A 23,935-nucleotide genomic window follows, 5' to 3' on the forward strand; every position below is an offset into this window, starting at 1 on the left:
CCCCAGCTCTCCCCAGATCTTTGGGCTGATAATCGCAAACATGGAGGATGCTTCTGATTCTTCACAAGGGGTTGCTCCATTAATTAATAATGTAGCTCTCCCAGGCTCTCCGCCGTCTCTTCCTGTATCAGTGACAGGCTGTAAAAGTCATCGAGTAGCCAATAAAAAGGTAGAAGCGAGAAGTGAAAAGCTCCTCCCAACAGCTCTTCCTCCTTCTGAGCCGAAAGTAGATCAGAAACTTCCCAGGAGCTCCGAGAGGCGGGGAAGTGGCGGTGGGACGCGATCCCCCGCGAGGAGCCAGGCCGTGGCAACGGGAGAAGCGGCGGCCGGAGGCGCGGAGGGGCCGGCGAGAAGCGACCCCCCGGGGGGACAGAGCCTCCCCTCGCCGCCTTTGTAGTTGAGAAGGTGGAGAAGTGGCAGCCGGCGTGCTTGCAGGTGAGGGGCTTGGTGTGGTCGCTCGGGAGCCGGCCGGCGCCGGCAGAGAAGTGTAGGCGAGCGGGGGAACAAAGCGGAGCGGCGCCGGGGTCCGCCCGCATCGAGCTCCCTAGCGGCGTCGGGCCGGCCGGCTGCGCGCCGAGCACGTTCTGAGCCCCGCGGCCGCAGGGGCTGGGGGAGGGGGCCGCTGCCGCTCCCGCACCGCCTGCCCGCGGCTGGGCGTTTGGCCCCATTGTGAACCGGCAGCCCGGCGTGCGGCGGTGGGGCGGCTCCGCTGGCTCAATACCCCGACCGCGACAGGAGCGACCTCAGCTCGGGTGGCAGCCGCAGCGCGTCAGTCACACAAAAGGCAGTCGAGCTTCCCCCGGCGTGCGGACCGGCCCACGCCGCCGCCGCCGAGCGCTCCCCACCTTACCGGCTTTCCTTTCCCTCCAATTTTGATAGGGAAGCGGGGCCGGCGCGGGCGGCCGAGGGTCCGGGTGAGCCCACGGGCGGACACGAGATGCCGCTGCTACACCGAAAGCCGTTTGTGAGCCAGAAGCCGCCCGCGGACTTGCGGCCCGACGAGGAAGTTTTCTACTGTAAAGTCACCAACGAGATCTTCCGCCACTACGAGTAAGGGCCGGGTCGGGCGCGGGGGGTGCGAGGGAGAGTGGGGACTCCCTCCCCAGCGTCCTTTTGTCTCTCTCCTTTTCCAAGACCCGGGTTTCTGGCGGGGCGACTGGAAAGTGACGGGTGGCCGCGGGCCCGCGTTTCTCTGGCCCCCGAGTCCGACACGGTGACTGAGCGGGGTCCCCGGGAGGCCCGACCGGCCGAGGCGCGCATGGGGAGAGCCGGCCGGGGCAGAGGAGGCTGGGGTCCCTGGCCGGCCGCGGGGACAGCTTCTAGTCGCGGCAGCCGCCCGGCCGCCGAGCGGCGGAAACTCCCCGCCTCGCCCCTCCCCGCCGCGGCCACACGCGCGCTACGGGGCCAGTTCCGGGATCCCCGCCCGGCGGCCGAGGGGATCCCCGCTCGGGTCAGCGGCATGGAGCCGTGGTCCCCCAGTCCGGGGAGGGAATCCCTGCCCCCGGGGGCAGGAAACGGCCGGGCTGGGCATCGTTTCCTCGGTCGGGAGTGGAGCCTGACGTTGGAGCTGCCCAGGGTAGCGGCGGGGGTGGGGTGGGAGCGGAGTTGAGACTCCGGGGAGGGGGCTCCCCGGCAAGCCCAGGACGCTAGAGCCTCCGCCGGCCGCCTCTGGTCGGGTGCGGCTAGGCCTCGGAGTGTGCGAAGCGAGCCGTGCGCTCTGTCACCGCCTCTTCTCGGTGACTAACTCCCGGCCCTGGGGAACTCGGCGTCTCCGCCCCCGGGAGACCGGGTGAGGAAGAAGTCGGGACTGGGCGGGGGAAAAGGAGGGGGAGAGAGCAGGGCCCTGGGCGCCCCCTCGTTTTCGGTTTTGCGTAGCCGGGAGCGCGGCGGTGGGAGTTGGGGGAGGGGGCTAAGACAAGTTCAACTCCAACCCCGGCCAGCCTCCTCTTTATCCCCCTGCGCATGGGGCCGCCAGACATGTGCCACTCGCTTTTGTTTTTACAAGAATCCGGAGCTGCTGCCTGTGTAGTTTCAACCCCTCAATTTTTAGTCCCTTGCCTGGTTTATCCCAAGAGATCCCCTTGTCCCGTGACACCAAATAACGGGGCGTTTTAGAGCTCTGTGTTTAAACAGGATCACCAAGTGAGAACCTGAATTAATCAATCGCTGAAACAGCCTGATCCTCCCTTTTTCTTATGCTTTATCCTCTCCACTCAGAAGGAGTCCCTTTGTGACTTAGAAACCAAGTGTTATAGCAACAAAATAAATTGTGTGTAGGAAGCACCTTTTCTGAGTGGGGGCTTGCTGGAGGGAGGGCGTTAAGCAAACTCAGCACCTGTCTGAGAAATGACTAGTGAAGTTAGAAAGGACAGTTCCTTTGAGCTTTTATTTTAAGCAAGCCTTCTTTTTTCTTCGGCTCCACAGGAGTTACACGTAAACATGTCATATCTAGAGAAGTTTTTCAGCAGACAGTACTTTTAAATACGAGTGCACATCTTACTCTGCTCCTGTACAGACTTGTTTTGTTACTCAAATAGAGTTCAGTCTTGTAACTACTTAAGTGAATTTGGATTAAGTAACTTGACAAGGATGATGTCTTACTTTTAAAGAAGATTTAGGTTAAAATCCTTGGTAATTCTGAATTTTTTTCAAGAAGTTGTATTTAAAAGCACCAACAAGATAGGAAATGGGCTTAAATTTAAACTTTTCTTCTTTTATGTAAGCAGTCTTTTTGAGACACTCTTCTCACTTTAGAAGGGAGCATAAATATGGCCCCTAGCCTCTTTGAATTTGAACACTTTTCAGATACTTAGGTTCTTGATGATAGAGGAGGAGATTTTTGGTATTCCAAACCTACCTTCCATTAATGTTAAGGAACTGTGTCCCCTGTAGTCTTATGACATTAAAATTAAAATGTTTTAATTTTGTCCTTTGTAGTCTTATGACATTAAAATTAAAATGTTTTGTTTTAATTAAAATGTCTTTGCTCTGTGCTGAAGCGTTTGGGTTTTTGGAAATAACAAGCAGTTTAAGAGAGGTGATTGGTTTGGGAGCAAAGATATTTAATCATTTACCCTGACCAAAGCAGAGCTACTGATGTTCTTAGCTATTAACGTTTATGACTTTGAATTGGCACAAAACTGGAAGAAGACTGCCATTTAATTGTGTTAAAATTTGGATTACTTTCTCTTAGATGATTACAAAGAGATCTTTCTAAAAATGCATTCATGGTGGATGGTATATGGTGGTCTGCAGATTATGGTAATCTGACCCTTGCCACAAGTCTGGAGAAACTATGAAGGAAACATCTGTTTTCACTAATTCGTTAAATCACAAATTGGTTTATGTGAATTTGTTTGAAGATTATCCTTTAAGTACATTATTTTGAATATTTTTCTTTTGTATTTGTCTGAAGATCACTATGCTCACCTATTTGCTCGGGTTTTTGATTTCTTGAATATAACTTTCTCTATCAGTCTCAAAGAGTTTTACTACACCTCCGCACCTTTTTCACTTCCCAGCATAATGCAAAGTAACTGCCTCTAACTCTGGTTAGTACAGGTTGCCAGTGACCTTTTAATTGCTAAATAGTGTTTTGTGTGTCTTACCTGATATCATAGCCTAACACTTCCTCCTTTGTCCTTCTAGCAGCAACGGTCACCCTTCATTTTATCTAGTGTAACATCTGCAGTTATTGCACAGTAATGCAATGTATTTGTTGCATCACATTTTCTCTTTTCCTAGACCCTGAATTCTTTGAGACAGGGACTATGACAAAGATGGTTACTTGGTGATTATACAGTTCAAACTCCTTTATTTTGTTTGTTTGTTTTAACTATATGCTCTTTAATTGCTAGCTCTTGTTTGACCTGCTTTCCATAAATAAAGAAGACTCATTAAAAATAGCACATTAACTGTAGGTGAATGCATAAGCTAAAGTGCAAAAGAATGAAACTGGGCCACTGTCTTACACCATACACAAAAATTAACTCCAAATGGATTAAAGACTTGAACATAAGACCTGAAACCATAAAACTCCTAGAAGAAAACATAGGTGGTAAGCTCCTTGACATACATCTTGGCAATGATTTTTTTTTTGAATTCAACACCAAAAGCAATAAAAGCAAAAGTAAACTAGTGGGTGGGACTATGTCAAACTAAAAAGTGTCTTCACAGCAAAGGAAACCATTAACAAAATGAAAAGGCAGCCTACGAAATGGAAGAAAATATTTGTAAATCTTATATCTGACAAGGGACTAATACTCAAAATATACAAAGAGCTCATATAACTCAATAGCAAAAATACCAAAACAACTTGATTTAAAAATGGACAGAAGATCTGAACAGATATTTTTCCAGAGAAGAGATTCAGAGAGCCAACAGGTGCTCTACATCATTAATCATCAAGGAAAGTCAAATCAAAGCCATAATGAGGTATCACTTCACACATGTTAGAATGGCTGTTATCAAAAAGACTAGAAATAACAAGTATTGGGGAGGATGTGGAGAAAAACAAACCCTCATGCGCTATTGATAAGAATATAAATTGGTGCCGCCATTATGGGAAATAGTATGGGGGTTCCTCAAAAAATTACAAACAGAACTGCCATATTGATACAGCAATTCCATTTCTGGGTATTTATCCAAAGAAAATGAAAACACTAATTCGAAAAGATATATGCATCCTCATGTTCATTGCAGCATTATTTATAATAGCCAAGATATGGAAACAACCTAAGTGTCCATTGATGGATAAATGGATGAAGAAGATGTACATATACACAATGGAATATTATTCAGTCTTAAAAAAGAATGAAATCTTGCCATTTACAGCAATACCTATGGACCTCAAGGGCATTATGCTAAGTGAAATGTTGGACAGAGAAAAGCAAATACCGTATGATCTCACTTATATATGGAACCTAGGGGAAAAAATATAAGAAAAACGAAGCTCGTAGATAAAGAGAACAGAATAAAGTGCATAGTTTAATCTTTTAAAGGAGATAAAAATTTATTCTGTAATTAGTTAGCAGACAATAATTTTGTTTAAAAAAATTTTTTTTTTTGTCTGGATTGTTCAAATAAGGAGCAGTCAAGTCTGAACACCAGAAATTCTAGATTTGTGGGCTAGGAAAATGATTTGTATTACATAGTGACTTTAATCTCCTTAATAAAATGACTTCTGTTTTTAGGCATTTAGACTCTTGGAATTGGAATGTATTTCCCATCTGTGAGTGAATCACACTTTTCATATACAATGTAGGAGTCTCTTCCACAACATCACTGACAGACCAGCTTATGTTTCAATCTGGCTGTCCAGTGAAAAGTGTTTGACTAATTTATAAAGCATCCTGTTTTCATTGTTCATCAGCTCCTCAACTTGTTAATTCAGTCCTTTCAACTGTCCTCTTTTTACAGATGAGGAGGTTGGGATTGAGGCAGGAAGAGTAAGTCCAAGATCAGTTCAAAAACGACCTATCTAGCAACTGGTGACACTAGAGTTCTCACTCACATACCTAAGACTCTAGAGTTTGTTTTCATATTTACCATCACATAATGCTTATTATAGAGAATTCTTCCTAATATTTGTTAAAGTTTGCATAAATATGCACCAAAAACATAGGGGCATTGCTTGGAATTCAAGCTGGCTGCCTAGATCTTTGTGAAGGTACCATGATCTACAGTCTGCTCAGACATTTGACTTTTTTACTACACTCCCAAGTGATTAAATTCTAGATACTGTATGTAAAAACCAGAATGCCATTAATTTATAGGGAAAAGGGCCCTTCACATAGACCAGTCCCCAAACTGATAATAAGCTATGTATGAAATCTAGTTATTATCAGAAGGCCCTTTCGTGAGCATAGGGTTTTCAAGGAGAGTAGGATAATCTTAATAGCTAGCGTCTTCAAGTTAGATGTTCAGCTCCTCTTTAGGAATAAGTCTGCCACATGGCCCAGGTATTTGGGTCTATGAGTCCTTTTTCTGTGGATGGTATAACAGAGATTCCTAAATACTTTTTTTTTTCTTTTTTTTGCATTTTAACCTTTTATCTGCTTAGCAGGCTACCATGTTTCTTTTCTGCAGACGGGATATATCTATCAGTTACTTATAACACGCCACTCTAAAATTTAGTGGCTCAGAGAGCCATCCATTTTGTTTGCCCACTATTCTTTGGGTTGCCATTGTGGTTGCTGCTCATTTCTCTGTGCTCTCTCATTTAGGTGAAGTCAGATGAAGTCAGGCTTGGCTGAGGCTAGATGGAGTAAGAGGTGGCCTCAGTCATGTGTCAGGGACCTCAGCTGGGATGGCTTTTCTTTGTGTGTGTGTGTGTGTTTTCTAGCTTTATTCGGGTATAATTGACAAACAGAATTGTAACATATTTAAAGTGTATTATGTGATAATTTAATATACTGGGATGGCATTTCTCACCATGTGGTCTTTCATCCTCAGAAAGCAACTTGGGCTTCTTCTTCCAGAGACCTTGGTCTCAGAGTTCCAGGAGGGTGAGAGTAGACATCTCTCAATGTCATTTCTGTATTTTGTTGGTCAAAGCCAATCTCAGGTCCAGCCCAGATTCAAGGGGTGGTGAAATAGGCTCTACCTCTTGTGAGAAGAGTGTGAAAGTCATTTCTAAGGAGCCTGCACACCTTCAACCCTCTTTGCAAATAGTCTACCACTATGCAGCTGATAAGATTTTATACTTGGGGCATCCAGATTGGATTTTGGATGTTCACTGATAATCCTTCTACAGTTAATCCCTTTTCCTAACCTCCTTCCCAATGCCAAACTTTCTCTTCACAGATTCTCAGGTCTTATATGTGTTCTTCTGACATTGTTGCTCTACCGTACAGGTTATTCTTCTGTGTATTCTTCTAGGATCTCTCTGCGAATAGGGTACCTAAGCAGTAAGAATTGATATGTTTATTGAGTGCACATATAGTATGTTGGGCATACTGTATTATTTAATTTTCATATTAACTGTTTATGGAACACATTGTTCCCATTTTACAGAAGGGGAACCAGGTTCAGTGAAGTTTGTATAAATTACCCAAGTCATATTGTACAAGTGACAAAGCTGAGATTCAGATACTTTGCTTTCTTCTTCCCATTCACATGTGTACTTTCTCTTTTTAGATAAACATAAAAGTATATGTGGACTGCCGATGAGAATATATTTGCTTATTCTTGACACTGTACTTTGGAAAGTCTTTGGAAATGCTGAGATAATTTGTCCCCCTCTAGTGAGAAGTGATTGTATGTCTATAACACAGTGGCATAAATCACATATGTTCTGAGGAGCCAGTGTAATGGAAACATAGAAAATGGAACTGATAGAAAATGGAACTGATAACTGCTGGGGAATTGAGGATGCCCTCAGATAGGAGATAACATATGAGTTGGGTCCTGAAAGATGGAGCTATAATGTTTCACCTTTGTTGATTTCTACTTAAGTCTTCATTGTCTAGATTTTAAAAATCTGTATTGCTATTCCTCACCATAATGTCATCTGCAGATTTTAGGAGCCTGCCTTGTATGTCAGTATCTTAAGTTCGTCTGAGGTAGCACTAAGTAAAGTGCAAAGTAATAGTAAAGTGTTTTTTTAAACTAAGCTTTATAATTGAACTTTCCCCCTCACCATTTATGAATAAATGTAATAAATGTAATTTTCATCTAGCAGTTATTTCTCCCTCTAAGGCATGTATAGTCTGCCATGCCCATGATCACCTAATGTCCTGCTCTTGTAACCCCTTCAGTGAAGGAAATTGTTAGAACAGCCCGTGCTGTCTTTTAGCAATTACTACTTTTCTAAGCTTATAAACCATACTTTCCTTCTCTTGCATACCATATGCTGTTTTAGTCAGGAATTGTGTTAGTTTTTAGCCTATGGCTGCATTTCTCAGTTACTGATTATTTTGTAGACAGAGGAGTTTGCTTATGTCCCTTAGATCTTTTCTGCAGTATTGGGCTGTATCTCTCTTACCTTGCTTTACGTCTAGTTAATACATTTTGGGCCATTAAGTAAATAGAGTATGCTTTGCATTTATCTTTTCTGAATTGTATTTGGTTTCTGGTTTTTATGTCACTTCATTCTTAATCTTATTCTTTTAGGTTTTTAGTTTTCCAAATACTCAGCAAGTTAACAGTATGTTGCCCTTTGTTCCTTAATTTGTTGACTTTGTTTTAGAAGTGTGTTCTTACCAGTACTTGACCTGGTAACTCAGAAGCAATTTTTCCTTAAGAAATAATGGCAAAGGGCAGAGGTCATCAAACTTTTTCTTAAAGGGCCAGATAGTCAATATTTTAGGCTTTTCAGGCCATTAGATGTCTGTTGCACCAACCCAACTCTACAGATGTAGTGAGGAGGCAGTCATAGGCAATACCTAAAGATGTGGGTGTGGCTGTGTTCCAATAAAACTCGACAAACAGGTGGAAGTCTGGATTTGACCTCCGGGCCAGTAGTACGCTCATCTCTAGTAAAGAGGATTGTTGAAGGAACGTAGCAATAAATTGGAGACATAATAACCTGTATTAGTCTAAACTGATATAAAATAGTACTTTGTGTTTTATAAAGTTTTACTCACAATAATAAAAATGTGCTGCTTGTAAGATTTTCGTTATTTATATTCTTATAATATTGAAATTGAAGAGGCACTGTAACCTATCCCCTAGAGTTTCAGCATTACTAACAAAATCCTACACATTTGAATGTGTATGTTGAATGGATGAAGAGCAGAATATAGAAGTGGATGTAAGTGAAGGTGTGTAATGTTAGAGATGGTGCCATGATGAATAGGGAGTGATGAATAGGGAGAAGTAGCCTTGGGCTTTATTTCCCTTGCTTTAAAATGGCCACTGTGAAAGAAAATTCCAATAAAAATTAATTTAAAAAGATGGCCGCTGTGGTAGTGTGTCCTGCCTCCCTCCTCCTGAGGGTGGATCTTTGTGCACGGCAGGACTGTAATGTAAGACCTTTGTAGGGTAGATAGACACAAAGGAAACAAACAGAACAAACACTTTGCAGGAGGCTCTGGGAACCTGGGTGAAGAAGGGTAGCTGTACTGTCGCTGGTTACTGTCTATCCACGTTTAATGGAGGTTTGTGGCACTTGTGCCATTCTTCTCCTTGGTATTTTGAACAATGGTAACAAATCTAAACAGAATAGTGTTTATTGCAGCTGAGTCTAAAGTCTGTCCCCCTGCAATGGCAGCAAATACCCCAGGCTATCAAATACCCACCTGCTATGGCTAGAGCTGTGCTGTCCAATGCAGGAGCCATTGGTTATTAAGAACTTGAAAGGTGACTAGTCAGAATTAAGATGCGCAGTAAATGTAAAATACATACTGGATTTTGAAGACTTGGTACCAAAAAGAAAAAATAAACTATTTCAATATTGATTACATATTGAACTATTTTGGAATATATTGGGTTAAATAAAATATATTAATTTCATTAGTATGTCTTTAAAAATTTTTAAATGTGGCCACTAGAAAATTTTAAATTATATGTGTAGCTAGCATTCTACTTTTGATAGCACTAGCTTAGAGACTAGTTAATGTATAACATCTAGATTTGAAATATATTTTTCTTACAGTTGACCATGGATAAGGAGGGCTGATGGTAAAGTTATACACAGATTTTTGACTGTGTGGAGATAACACCTCTATCCTTCCCTCCCCCCATAGTTCAAAGGTCACCTGTAGTACTAGATAAATAGTTTAAATTATTAGAATATCTCACACACATGATATATGTGGCTTGGGAATCTGTGTTTGTTTCTAAAGGAAAAAGTTTAAAACTTTTATAAAGCTTTCTAAGTGAACTGCAGTTTTAGGCAGTAAAAATTAAATAAGACCTCTTTCAAGATCCACCCATTCATTCATTTTATTTTGCCCTGTTGATAACCCTCTATTGGGTATGTCTGTTGCCTCTCACTTAGCTATTTATCTGACATAGATTTTATTATAAGAATCAAATTATATTCATTTTTTTCCTCCGGCATTTTTTCCTTCAACTCCACTTTTCCTTTTCATCCTAACTCTTCATGCCAGTTCCTCCCAAAGATGTTCTAGCATTTCTTGATCTTTTGTGCCTGCCTCTCCTCCTTCCCCTCCTCTGAATTCCCGAAGGATATCTGCCTCTGTTTTGTAAAGATAATCACTTTTTACTTTGTATTTTAAGGATATACACCCATTATCCCCATTACTAAATGGTACATACTTCAAAAGGATTTCCCTTGTACTGAATTAGTCATGTAAGTTGACATATGTATATTATTATCTCTTTAGATCTCATTTATGTTAAGGTATGATTAGTTTCTCTTTACTTCCATAGATTTCATTTTTTGTTGTTCTCATAGAATCTACAGACAAATATGCAAATGAAACTATCTTAATGGAATTACTCCAAATCTTCTTTGGAGATCAGACTACTACAGGGGTAACCTGTACAGATACACTAACAAGGAAATAAACATGTAACAGTTTTAATAGTTTTTAGAATGATGAGAAGGAAAGGGGTATTTCAGGAAGGAGAAAAAGTTAGAGAATAGTGAATTATGTTGGTTACATATGTTGAAAAGTAGACTGAAATGTAGAGGCGGGCAAAATATTTACCCATATCTTAACCACTTAGAGGCAACTACTGTTAATCTTTTTGCATATGTCTAACCTTTTCTGTTTAAAAAATATTTTTATTATAAAAACAATATGAATACATGCTCATTATAAAAATTCAAACAATATGGAACTATTTAGAATAACAAATTCTCCTCTTCCCAGTCCCTCCCTTTCTCCATAGGGAACATCTGTTTATGGTATTTGTATAAATACGATCATTTGCACGTTTTTGCTATTGTTATAATTAATGCATTTGGAATTATGTCATTCAGTGATTTTGAGTTTTTTTCTCTTTAATATACCTTAGAAATCTTTCCATATAGTAGATCTCTCACATTTTAAAAATGACTGAATAGAGTTTTTGAAAAGAAATTAGTGCTTATAGTAAGAAATCCTAACTGCAGAAAAGCACTGGGTAGAATGGTCCCTAAGTCCCATCCCCATTCTAGAGCTGTTACCTTGATTTTTGTATAACATTCCAGGAATGTTTTATGCTTCCTTAAGTTATCTTTCGCTACTTTCCTTCCTTCCTTCCTTCTTTCCTTCCTTCTACCCTTTCTTTTTCTTCCTTTCTCTTTTTTAATTTTAACACAGGTGGGACTGTATTATATATATTGTTTGGATAAGCTTTTACTTTGAAAAAATATGGGAGGGAAGCAGACTGGAAAGTTGTTTTCCCTGTTTACATTATTTAAGAACTCTCCTTCTGTTTCATGACTGTGATTTTTCATTATATGAAGTACTATAATTTATTCAACTTTTCTCTTATTGTTTGACGCTTAGATTTCCCAGTTTTTCACTATTATGTTAAAGCCTTTCAAAATTCATAGTTAAGTGCTTGAATTGACAATGTTTTGACTGCTTTGGAACAAAAAGCTTAAAAATGAGAAGGAAAAAAGAAAGGTTGAGTTTATTTTGTTTCACTTCAGTTTCAAAACTGATAGAAATCAAAATCCAATTTTGGCTGAATGTACCTGTAAATTGCAAAATATAAATGTCTAGTTTAAATATACTTTTTCTTATGTTTGTAATATTAATGTGTAAGTTGACCAGTTACTAAACTTTTGTTTGAGTTCTATGAGTCTATGTAAAATTTTGCAATAAAGGAACAATCCTTTATCAGCTTTTAATGTAAAATTTGTGAAATGATAGGTAATGCGCTTTTGTTTTTGTTTTTTAATCAGTGACTTTTTTGAACGAACTATTCTGTGCAACAGTCTGGTGTGGAGTTGTGCTGTGACGGGTAGACCTGGACTGACCTATCAGGAAGCACTTGAGTCAGAAAAAAAAGCAAGACAGAATCTTCAGAGTTTTCCAGAACCACTAATTATTCCAGTTTTATACTTGACCAACCTTACCCATCGTTCACGCTTACATGAAATTTGTGATGATATTTTTGCGTATGTCAAGGATCGATATTTTGTTAAAGAAACTGTGGAAGTCAGTAGGAACAATGGTGCAAGGTAAAGTACTTTTAATTTTTTCTTTTGTTATACATACATTCACATTGATCAAATTCAAAGTACACACAGGGATGAACTGAGGAAAAGCTTACCTTTTACTCTTTTCCACCTACCATGTTACCCTCCCCCAAGATAGCCCTTGTATTAACAGTTTCTTATTTATTTTTCCAAAGCTAATTTTTATATAGACCACCAAAAACATGTACATACGCGTGCACGCACGCACACACACACACACACACACACACACACACACACAATCTCCTGCTCCTTTCAACGTGAAAGGTAACATACTGTAGTTTATACCTTTTTTCACTCAAAATATCTGAAGATTAGTCCATTACTTTATAAACCACCTTCCTTCTCTTTCTTATTTACTGTATGTTCTATTATATCGAAGTTTCACCTCTATTTAAGAGTAAAAAATCTTAAAGATATCTACTGTGTTCTCATTACGTTACCTATTAGTTTGAATATGCCTGTATTTCTTGCTGGGTTTTAGTAGGTCTTTGATAAGATGAAGACTGAATTTTATATACTCTACTAAGTTCTTTTCTCTTTTACCCAGGTCTTCAAGAAAAAAGTGGGTTTTTCATATTGCAAAGTTAAATTGAGTTTATCTATGGTACTAAATTAAAAAGTATCATTGCTTTCCTGAAATCTTAAGCATTTGTGATTGGCTAGTCACTGATATTTATTACAGTAATCCTTATTTGCATTAAAACTTTTTATAGCCTCCTGACTTTTGAGGCAGTGACTATTTTGGGATGCTTTTTCCCCTTTGTTAACCTGAATAAAAATTTTTTTCTTTTTGAATTTTATTTTTTTAATATTTATTTGTTTGGCTGCACTGAGTCTTCGTTGCAGCATGTGGGATCTTTCGCTGTGGCGCATGAGCTCTTCTTTGCGGCGTGTGGGCTCAGTAGTTGTGGCACACAGGCTTAGTTGCCCTGCAGCGTGTGGTATCTTAGTTCCCAGACCAGGGATCGAACCCATGTCCCCTGCATTGGAAGGCTGATTCTTAACCACTGGACCACCAGGGAAGGCTCTCTTTTTGAATTTTAAACTTTAGCAGTCAAAACTTACTATATATGTTCTTAATTATATGTCAATAATTATGTTCTTTATTATCTTATTTTGGAGAATCATCATGAGTTTTTATGTAATTTCAGAATAATGTCTTTAATGTAATCCATTTTAGTTATTAAATGCTACTCTGCATGAATCTTAAACATCCAGGAGGTGTTTATATTAAGATCTGAATTTGCTTGGATTTGATTTTGGTGAAGAATTGAAGAAGTTCTTTTTTTTTTTTTGTGGTACGCGGGCCTCTCAGTGTTGCGGCCTCTCCCGTTGTGGAGCACAGGCTCCGGACGTGCAGGCTCAGCGGCCATGGCTCACGGGCCCAGCCGCTCCGCGGCGTGTGGGATCTTCCCGGACCAGGGCACGAACCCGCGTCCCCTGCATCGGCAAGCGGACTCTCAACCACTGCGCCACCAGGGAAGCCCAATAAGTTCTTTTTTTAATTGTAGAAGCAACAAATGGTAAAAATTGAAGGATTTTTCATTTGTCTCATGACTTTTGGGAAAAAAAATCTTTATTTTCAAGAGGAAAGATTGATATGTCACCAGTAATCCCACCAAGAACATACCAATCTATATCACCAAAAGGAATAATAGGGCCTGTTTGGGGACCAGGACAATTTTTTTTTCTCCTTATAGTCATTGTTTTATTTGACTTATGCCAAAAGTGTTTTCTAACTTAAAAATCATTGGGATACGTTAACCTTTAACATTAGGTTAAATATTGCTTACGTCTAGAAATATAGTTGTTCAGTGTTTTTTGTATAGCTTTTTTTGGTTGTACCTTAAAAATGGGCTTCAGATAGTTGTAGCTTTAATGACAGTAGTAAACTAGGGTACATTGTAGAAATGGGAAATCTAAGAGTCACAATTTTATTGATTATTCATTAGAAACATACTTCTTCAGACTTCCCTGGTGGCACAGAGGTTAAGAACCCTCCTACCAATGCAGGGGACACGGGTTGGATCCCTGGTCTGGGAAGATCCAACATGCCGTGGAGCAACTGAGCCCGTGTGCCACAACTACTGAGCCTGCACTCTAGAGCTGGAGAGCCACAACTACTGAGCCCTCGTGCCACAACTACTGAAGCCCATGCACTTAGAGCCTATGCTCTGCAACAAAGGAAGCCACTGCAGTGAGAAGCCCGCACACTGCAACGAAGAATAGCACTCGCTCGCTGCAACTAGAGAAAACCCGCGTGCAGCAATGAAGAGCCAACGCAGCCAAAAATAAAATTAATTAATTAATTTAAAAAAAAGAATCCTAGGGGCTTCCCTGGTGGCGCAGTGGTTGAGGGTCCGCCTGCCGATACAGGGGACACGGGTTCGTGCCCCAGTCCGGGAGGATCCCACATGCCGCGGAGCGGCCGGGCCCGTGAGCCATGGCCGCTGAGCCTGCGCGTCTGGAGCCTGTGATCCGCAGCAGGAGAGGCCACAGTGGTGGGAGGCCCGCGTACCACACACACACAAAAAAGAATCCTATAGTGGATTCAATGTGAACCTCAAAAAGAAAAGAAGAAACACACTTCTTCTGGCTTACTGGCCATTCTTAATCTTTGTGCAGGAAAGGAGAAATCTTGGATGACTCATTGAATTTTTTGCCTTCAGCAGCTGGGTAGATGGTAAGATGCAGAGGCCTCAGGAAGTAATACTATCAGAGTCTAGCCATCTTTGCTCTCATCTCAGACCCAGATATTCCTGATTGCTCTGATTTTGCCTTTCATGGACATGTTGCTTAGGTGATTCATGAGTGTCACATAGAAGCTAGACACTAGTTACTGGGGATATAACAAGGATTAAGATGTCCTTAAAGAGTTCAGTGAAGGGAGAGACAAACATGTCAACTTGCCGGGTATTAAAATAAACGTATGAACGAGGTAATTCAGAAGCATCCAGGTCCAGAATGCCATAGAGGCAAGCCCTGGGTTCCCTAGACTCACACTAACACTGGTTATTTTAGTCTTTTCATCTTTGCCAAATCTGATGATATCTCAGTGTTTATTTGCTTTTCAGGTCCTTTGCTCATTTTACTTTTGGCTTTTTTGTCATCAGTAGATTTATGAAAGGTCTTTGTTAAATACTAGGCATATTAAAGTCTTTGTCACTTTGTTGCAAATATTTTTGTTTCATTTTTTGCTTTTTCTTAAATGTGTGGTAAATGTAAAAAGGACTTTGGGGCTTCCCTGGTGGTGCGGTGGTTGAGAGTCTGCCTGCCGATGCAGGGGACACGGGTTCGTGCCCCGGTCCGGGAGGATCCCACATGCCGCGGAGCTGCTGGGCCCCGTGAGCCATGGCCGCTGAGCCTGCGCGTCCGGAGCCTGGGCTCCGCAATGGGAGAGGCCAGAACAGTGAGAGGCCCGCGCACCGCAAAACAAACAAACAAAAAAAAACAAAACTTAAAAATATGTATAAAGAATAATGATAGAATAAGGGAATAATGAATAAAACTTCAATAAATACACATTCAACACTTGGTTTTAATAGAATACCTTTATCTTTGATGTTTGTTTATAGTTGGAGAAAAGTTTTTTAGTTTTATGGGAAGCAGAATTGTGTGATAGTGAAGGGTTTAGGCTTTGGAGTCTGACTGACCTTGTTGGACAATGACATCCTTTCAGGTTATTGTGAGACTAAAATGAGAGTGTGTTGGGGGGTGCACATTTTTGAATTGCTGTATAAGTAGAATATAGTGGCATTTTAGTAGGGGAATAATGCTCCTGTTGGCCCAAGAGGGTTATATGGAAGTTAGTATTTTTCTTCTATTATTGGCTAGGTTTTCTGTTATTTTATATTATAATTAAGCTTCAAGCCTGACTTGAGATTTCTGCAACTTTCGATACTAGTTCCTGCATACACCTTTATCCTTTCACCTTTTTAACTTAAATTTCCGTTAAAATAACTTAAATATATAAACTTGACTAGATTTCCTTTGGTTGGAGTTGTACCTCACCCATCTACGTACTACTTGTGTAACTTTTGGGGAAGTTATTTAACATCACTTATCTCTTCTTTGTGTATGTAGTAGAATTATTGTGAAGATTGACTGAGATGTTGTATGTGATGCTCCATGCACACAGGAAGTATTCAATAAATGACAAGTAAAAAGAGGCTTTTTCCGTTTTGATTTTTTTGGTTCTCTGTCATGCTTGTAAACTCTTACTCTATTACACTGATACGAGGAGAGGACTTGGCATGATGTTTTTCATTTGGAAAGTGCTCTAGACCCCAAGGAACATGTGTCCCTTCTGGCTTCACATCTGCTTGTGTAACTTTGGGATGAGTTGAGTTTTGAGGTGATGATGCTAGTGATAAGGTTCTGGCGTCCTCAGGGGGTCAACTAGGGCAAATCCAGCTTCAGTGCTGAGAGAAGGTCCAGGTTGAGTTTCCTCAGTATCCCTGTTGACTTCTATCTGCAGGCTCCTGTGGCTTTTGTATCTGACTGTGACTTGAGGCTTATCCTTCCAGGGCTTATTTAGAGAATTCAGTGGATTTCTCCCAGTGGCTGAGAAATAGCAGGCACTTACTATCTTCATGGGATCCGTAGGATCTGCAGTATGAGATGTCTGTGCTCCTACTCCCACTTTCCACTCTTTGAAAGTTAGAATGTGACGTTAGAAGAATTTGCTTCCACAGGACATACATCTCCCTCTGCTTTTTAAGTTAAATGTGCTTTATTGAGACATTCACACACCGTAAAATTCGCCCATTTAAAGTGTACAATTCAGTGGGTTTTAGTTATGTGATGATTTCCACTAATTCCAGAATATTTTCATCACCCCAATAAGTCCTGTATCAATTAGCAGGCCCTCCCCACTGCACTCTCTCCTCAGCCCCTGGCAACCGCTAATCTGTTTTCTGTCTCTGTGGATTTGCCTATTCTGGACATTTCATATATGTGGAATCATAAAGTATGTACCTTTCGGTGTTTGGTTTCTTTCACTTAACTATAATGTTTTCAAGGTTCATCTGAGTTGTAGCATGTATCAGTATTTTATTTCTTTTTATTGATAAAGAAATTCTGCTGTATGGATCTATCACATTTTGTTTATCCATTTGTCAGTTAATATATATTTGAGCTTCCACTTTTGGACAATTATAAATAATGCTGTTACAAACATTTCTGTACAAGTTTTTGTGTGAACATATGTTTACAGTTCTCTTGGGTATATACCTAGAAGTAGAATTGCTAAGTCATTTGGTAACTCTATGTTTAGCATTTGAGGAATCTCCAAACTTTTCCAAAGCAGTTGCATCATTTTACATTCCTACTAGCAATGTATGAGAGTTCCAGTTTGTCCACATCCTCATCAAGCCATATGTATGGACAATTTATTATTGTCCGTCTTTTTTATTTTGCCATCCTAGTGGGTGTGAAGTGGTATCTCATTGTAGTTTTGATTTGCATTTCCCTAGTGACTAATAATGTTGAGCATCATTTTATGTACTTATTGATCATTTGTGTATCTTCTTTGGAGAAATGTCTTCTCTGGTCCTTTGCCCATCTTTAAATTGGGTTATTTATCTTTTTATTACCGAGTTGTAAGAGTTCTTTGTGATTTGGGGTATAAGTCCCTTAGCAGATATATGATTTGCAGATATTTGCTCCCATTCTGTGAGTTGTCTTTTCACTTTTTTTTTTTTTTTTTTTTTGCGGTACGCGGGCCTCTCACTGTTGTGGCCTCTCCCGTTGCGGAGCACAGGCTCCGGACACGCAGGCTCAGCGGCCATGGCTCACGGACCTATCTGCTCCGTGGCATGTGGGATCTTCCCGGACCGGGGCACGAACCCGTGTCCCCTGCATCGGCAGGCGGACTCTCAACCACTGTGCCACCAGGGAAGCCCTCACATACTTTATGGTACCGTTTGCAGCACCATTTCCCTTTGCTTTTAACTTTTGTGCTGCTTGTCAATAACATCTGCCTTTTGTTTCTATCTATGTTGGCAGAACTCAGCAGTAGTCCTCAAGACTTCTTCATCCATTAGAGTTACTGGATTAGATTTACTGGAAAGAATATGCTGTGTTGCAGAGAAGTGGATGGGCCCATCCTTAGGCTGAATTATTTCAGTATGGGTACTCTGGATCTTCTCACTTCAGTATTCTTATTGTCTCATTTACCTTTAGATATCCCTCCCTCTTTTCTTTTTGCACCTTACAAGTATAGATTAGGTGCTTCCCTCCCCACCAAGACTTTCTGTTTCGAAATTGGCAATCCGCAGACAGATTCTTCTAGAAGATCCTTTGTCATTGCTATGGCAGATGAAGTAAAGAGAACAGCAGACTACTTGACTGAACCACACCAGTTTAATTCTTTACATGCCCCATCCTGATTTACCACCAGCTTGCCTGACAATCATGCTGCCATTTGTTTTCTGCTGCTTCCCTGGAGCCTATGGGAAAAGTGAGAGGATGGCTGCTCTTGTGAAGGAAACACTAAACTGGTAGTCAGGGCTGTTAATTCTTAAATAACTACCAGATGCTTTGAATATACATTATATCAGCAGATATGAGACAAGGACTTACGGTTTCTATTTACAGATGAGGAAACAGAGATCCAAAGAAGTTGTGTTATTTTTGATAGTTGTTTACCATGTATTTAGTGATACCTATTATTTATTGATACTTGCCCTGTTCCAGACACTGGAGATACAGCAGTGAACAAAGCAAAGTCATGGAGCGTCCATTCTAATCTTTTAAGTAGTAAATTGTAGGATTTAAATTCAGATAGGGCTGACTTAACAAAATTATTTCTTTCTCAGTATCACTGTGTCCTTGGTTTTGGATTCTGCCATTTGTGATTAGCTGTATGGTTCTGTGCAAGTAATTTAAACTCTTAAGTGTTAATCTTTTTTCATGTGTTAAATGGACCCCCAGCCTTACAGTGTTGCCTCACAGGGTAAAATGACATAATGAATGTGAATTTTTAAAAGCTGTATTATATAATATTGCCTTTTTAAAAAATATTTATTTATTTGGTCGCACCGGGTCTTAGTTGCTGCAGGCAGGCTCCTTAGTTGTGGCATGCGAACTCCTAGTTGCAGCATGGGTGTGGGATCTAGTTCCCTAACCAGGTATCGAACCCGGGCCCCCTGCATTGGGAGCACGGAGTCCCATCCACTGCGCCACCAGGGAAGTCCCAATATTGCCTTTTGATGTAGGTGTCTTGTTAGTATTTGAACCTGTTTATTGGTGGTCATGCAGTTTTGTTTTGTTTTTGTTTGTTTGTTGGGATATGCCAGTAGTGATGTGAGGCTACAGTAGCTGCCTGGGACACTGTAACTTGGAATCAAATTTCTCTGTTGCAACTCTGAGCGGAAACCCCATAGTTAATAATATCAGTGTCTTAGAAAGACATAGTTGTTTGTTTTTGAAGACAATCATCCCTCATTTGTATGTGATCTTCTAAAAATGCTACACAAGCAGATTTCAAGACATCCAAGTTTCAAGTAACTTTATCTTTTTTTTTTTTTTTGACAAGCCTGATACCCATTGTTTAATAAAGGATTAGGAGGATGGTGAGCTAGAACTCAAATAATTGCATGATAAACTCATCTTCTCTCCCCAGCCGTAGAACTGGTGAATTGAATCAGGAAAAAGGAGGTAGAAATCATGCAACAAAAAACATTTTGGACTGTTGAGTCATCATTCAGTGTAAAGAAAGGACTAGAGTTTGAAAGAATTTTTAAAAATGAGTCAGAATATAATTGTATATTTGGTAATTTTTTTTAGTTAAAAGTAGGCTTTGGGCAACTTGTTTTCAGACATTTTATAAGCACAGTCAAGATGTTCTGGTAGCTGAAAGATTCATAGGAAATGTGAAGCAGCAGGTGAGAAGGTACTTCTAAAAGTATTGGGTTGGCCAAAAAGTTCATTCGGGTTTTCCTGTAAGATGTTACGAACTTTTTGGCCAACCCAACAGATATACTGACAGAAGCAAGAAGTGGCACCTTATAGCAAAGGAGGAGATAGAGTAAACATTAACTACAAAGTATACTGGCCTGGCTCAGTATATAATTTGGTAACGTTAGAAAACGTTGCAGAATAAAAATATGCTAGCATTTATTGAACTTTTCCTGTATGCTAGGCAGTGTGCTAGGTGCTTTCATTTTAATTCTCATGATATTGATGGGTGACCCGGAATTTTTGAAAAGGTTATTTGTTTGTTGGTATTTACCTGAAAGAGTTGAAAACTTATGTCCACACAAACCCTGCACACGAATGTTTATAGCAGCTTTATTAATGATTGCCAAAAGTTGGAAGCACCAAGATATCCTTTAGTAGATGAATGAATAAATAAACAGCAGTACATCCAGACAATGGAATGTTATTCAGTGCTAAAAAGAAATGAGGCTTCGAGCATGAAAAGACATGGACGAACCTTAAATGCATATTACTAAGTGAAAAAAGCCAATCTGAAAAGGATATGTATGGTATGATTCCTACTATATGGCTTTCTAGAAAAGGCAAAACTATGGAGACAATGAAAAGATCGGTGATTGCCAGGGGTTGAATGGGGTACAGGGGAGGTGAATAGGTTGAGCACAGAGGATGTTTAAAGCAGTAAAAATACCCGGTGGTACTATGATGGATACATTTATCCAAACCCATAGAATGTACAGCACCAATAGTGAAACTTCATGTAAACTATGAACTTCAGGTGATAATGATGTGTTAATGTAGGTGCATTGATTGTTAACAAGTGTTACTTCTCTGGTGTGGGATATTGACAGAGGGGTTATGCATGTGGCAGGGGCAAGGAGTATATGGGAGATCTCTGTCTTCCTCTCAATTTTGCTATGAATCTAAAGCTGCTCTAAAAAACCAAAGTCTTTAAATTAAAAAAAATTATATTATCAAGGCTGAAGTTTATAATTTTTTAAAAATCTGTTTTTTTTCCTATAAAAATTTATATACAGGAGAGAAAAGTAAAAGGTGAAGGCCTGGAGTGCATTTCCCAAATGCTCCTTTCAGAGATAACCACAGTCAAAAAATTAGTGCATAGTTCTCTTTTTTTCTGTACTACACTAAATTAAAAATAAAAAAGTAGCTTTTTCACTTAGTAATGATTTGGATGTCTTCTTACATTAGAAAACCACATGCACCATTTCTAATTGGTTTTGCATAAACTCGCTAAACTGTGTGTTCCTAAAAAGCTTACTTGGAGTATTACCTTTTTCTGAGGATGGAGAAAGTTATTCCTTTTGTTAGCCTTGTGTGAATTTGCTCTTTGAAAATAATAAACTGCATTTTTTTCCACATAATCTCTGACCTATGACTTAATGACAGACCTTTTCTCCAATGTAGGTTAAATCAATACAATAGCAGAATTGGATTTGCACCGGAGTTTCACTGATAGCTAGATTTTCCCACATATTATACCCATACTATTTAGATTTAACACTTAGAAATGCTATCTAGTCAAGAAGCATAAGATACTACAGTTCAGTATTGTTTTTAGAACTGCCTTGTAAAATGAAGATTATGAAATTCTTTTTAATCTTACAAACTGATATCAATTTTGGCATCAAATAGAGACCAGCCACCTAGAGCTCTTATCTATTCAGATATCAAGGTATAGTCCCTGTGGCTTTCTATGTTGCATTGGTGGAATGCTTCAAGCACTTTAGTCTAATGAATAAAAGAAAATTAGCATAAAAACCTAAAATGTAGAGAGTAGGTACTTATATTAGAATTGGAAATGAGAAAATGGACTTTTTAATCTTTGAGCTCCTTTTTGTATTGCTAACCTAAATGATATTAGTGAATCATAATGAATTAAAATGCATTAATGTTGAGGACAAAGGGAAATACTAAATATATTGAGGAGATAAGATGAACATAAAAGGTGTAAGTGAGGAACAGTACAGTTATTTTGATTTAAACATACATGCTTGGATATCAGTGAGTGGATCCAGGTGGGATTAATCCAAGGAGAAGTTTTGGAAAAGGGTTATTTGACTAGAAATTTGAAGACAGAGAAAAATATAAATTAATAGAAAGAATTGAAGAGGAAGGCTTCTTATTTAGGTGCAGATATAATATATAACTTTTAACAACGTATATTAATTAAGTTTATTATAGTTCTTTCAAATAGAAGACTTTCTATTGGTCAGCTTATACTACTGCCCTTTTAAGGTCAAAATTCCTGGTTCTTAGCCAAGGAGAGACCTAAGGAACATCCTCAAATTGTTGTTTCAGTCTTTAGTTCCTGATGACCCTAGTATACTGATGATATAATTATTAATAGAAAAAAAAAAGGCTATTTGGGACAGCTGTTCTTTCTTTGGAATTCCTAGTTAGAATCTTCTTTAGATATATATTGTTGTATGTATCAGAGACCCAGACTTACAGCCTGACTGAGTGCTGGATTGTTGTTGCAAGTTGAACAGTTAAAATTTAGAATCCTTATTTACTTGTATAATAATATATATTGGAGGCCATCCTGGGAAACCCTTTTTATATCCTAAAAATCCCTATTAAGTAGCCACAAAAATAAATGAAAATGAATTTGTTTTTCTAAAGTGTTTAATTCAAATAACATATAAAGCTTCTGTTGTAAATATTTATGGATTCAACTGCTCGATTCTTAACAAAATAGTTCAGTGAAGTTTAGACTGATCATACAAATGTATTCATTTTCTTCAGTGTTCTCAGGACCTTCAAATTTGCATTGGCCATTAGGAGGATTTGCCTAATGCCTCTCAAAAGTCTTTGGATGGTAAATGTTGGAGGAGGGTAGTTGGTTTCTATGGCAACCTCTTTATTGATCCTCTGCACTAATACCAAGTGCAAAGAGTCAGCTGAGTCTCTACCAGGACTTAAGGTCTTTATTGTGGGAGTCTTACTGTAGTAAGAAAAGTGATAAAAATGGGGGATGGCAAGTAAATTAAGGTTCACCTCTTTTCTATTATAAAAGGAAAACAGTGTTTACTTCAATTTGTGTCTCGTTGAACTGGTTAGCAGCAGGATGGTGAAGTAGACTAGTAGTAGTCCTGAAGTTCTTAGTTCACTATGGCAGGAGAATATTAGAGACGAATCTCACAAAAGAGAGAAGACTATATATATAGTCTAGCTATATATATAGTATATATACTATATATACTGCACCTATATATATAGCTATATATACTATATGTGTATATATATAGTATAGCTACTTCTGTCCTGAAATCCCTGTTAGGAATAAAAGGGAAGTCCATTTCTACATGGTTATTACACAGGTTCAGGTCTGGGAAGTTAGAGGTCTTCTGAATAAAATCTCTCTCCTACATCATCTTCTACCTCCTTTATGGTCTGTTCCATTTGGCCAATATAAGATCACAGTGGTTCTGACTAACCATTTTAAAAATGGGGTTATCTGGGGCAGAAATAGAGACACGGATGTAGAGAACAAACGTATGGACACCAAGGAGGGAAAGCGGCGGGGGCGTGGTGGTGGGATGAATTGGGAGATTGGGATTGACATGTATACACTAAAATGCATAAAATGGATAACTAATAAGAAACTGCTGTATAAAAAAATAAATAAAATTCAAAAAATAAATAAATAAAATGGGGTTATCTGCCTTTCTTAGACAAATTCAGAGATTGTCCAAAGATTAAAGTTAAAAGAGATCTAAGAGAAATGACATAAGCTAAAATAATTTTCAATGAAAGGAAAAGGAGAGATAAAAGTACAAAAAAAGTCTGCTCATCACTAAAGGCCAGGCAAAATCCTATGTTTAACTCAAAAACACATGCCAAGAGAATAATTCCGAGTAGAGGTTGGCACAC

The 23,935-nt window shown here is 39.5% G+C and overlaps 1 protein-coding gene across 1 annotated transcript in view; it reads left to right on the forward strand.

Moving 5' to 3' along the window:
• The first annotated feature begins 234 nt into the window (after positions 1-234).
• BAZ1A (bromodomain adjacent to zinc finger domain 1A) overlaps positions 235-23,935 on the forward strand; it is a 94,300-nt gene continuing 70,599 nt past the window's right edge. Inside the window, exons 1-3 of the mRNA XM_079914286.1 lie at positions 235-435; positions 880-1,050; positions 11,804-12,082. Of these exons, the coding sequence (XP_079770412.1) occupies positions 938-1,050; positions 11,804-12,082 (392 nt within the window). The 5' untranslated portion in view covers positions 235-435; positions 880-937. The remainder of the gene's footprint in view (positions 436-879; positions 1,051-11,803; positions 12,083-23,935) is intronic.

This window comes from Stenella coeruleoalba (assembly GCF_951394435.1).
Source record: "Stenella coeruleoalba genome assembly, chromosome: 2".
In the NCBI taxonomy this organism is placed as follows: domain Eukaryota; kingdom Metazoa; phylum Chordata; class Mammalia; order Artiodactyla; family Delphinidae; genus Stenella; species Stenella coeruleoalba.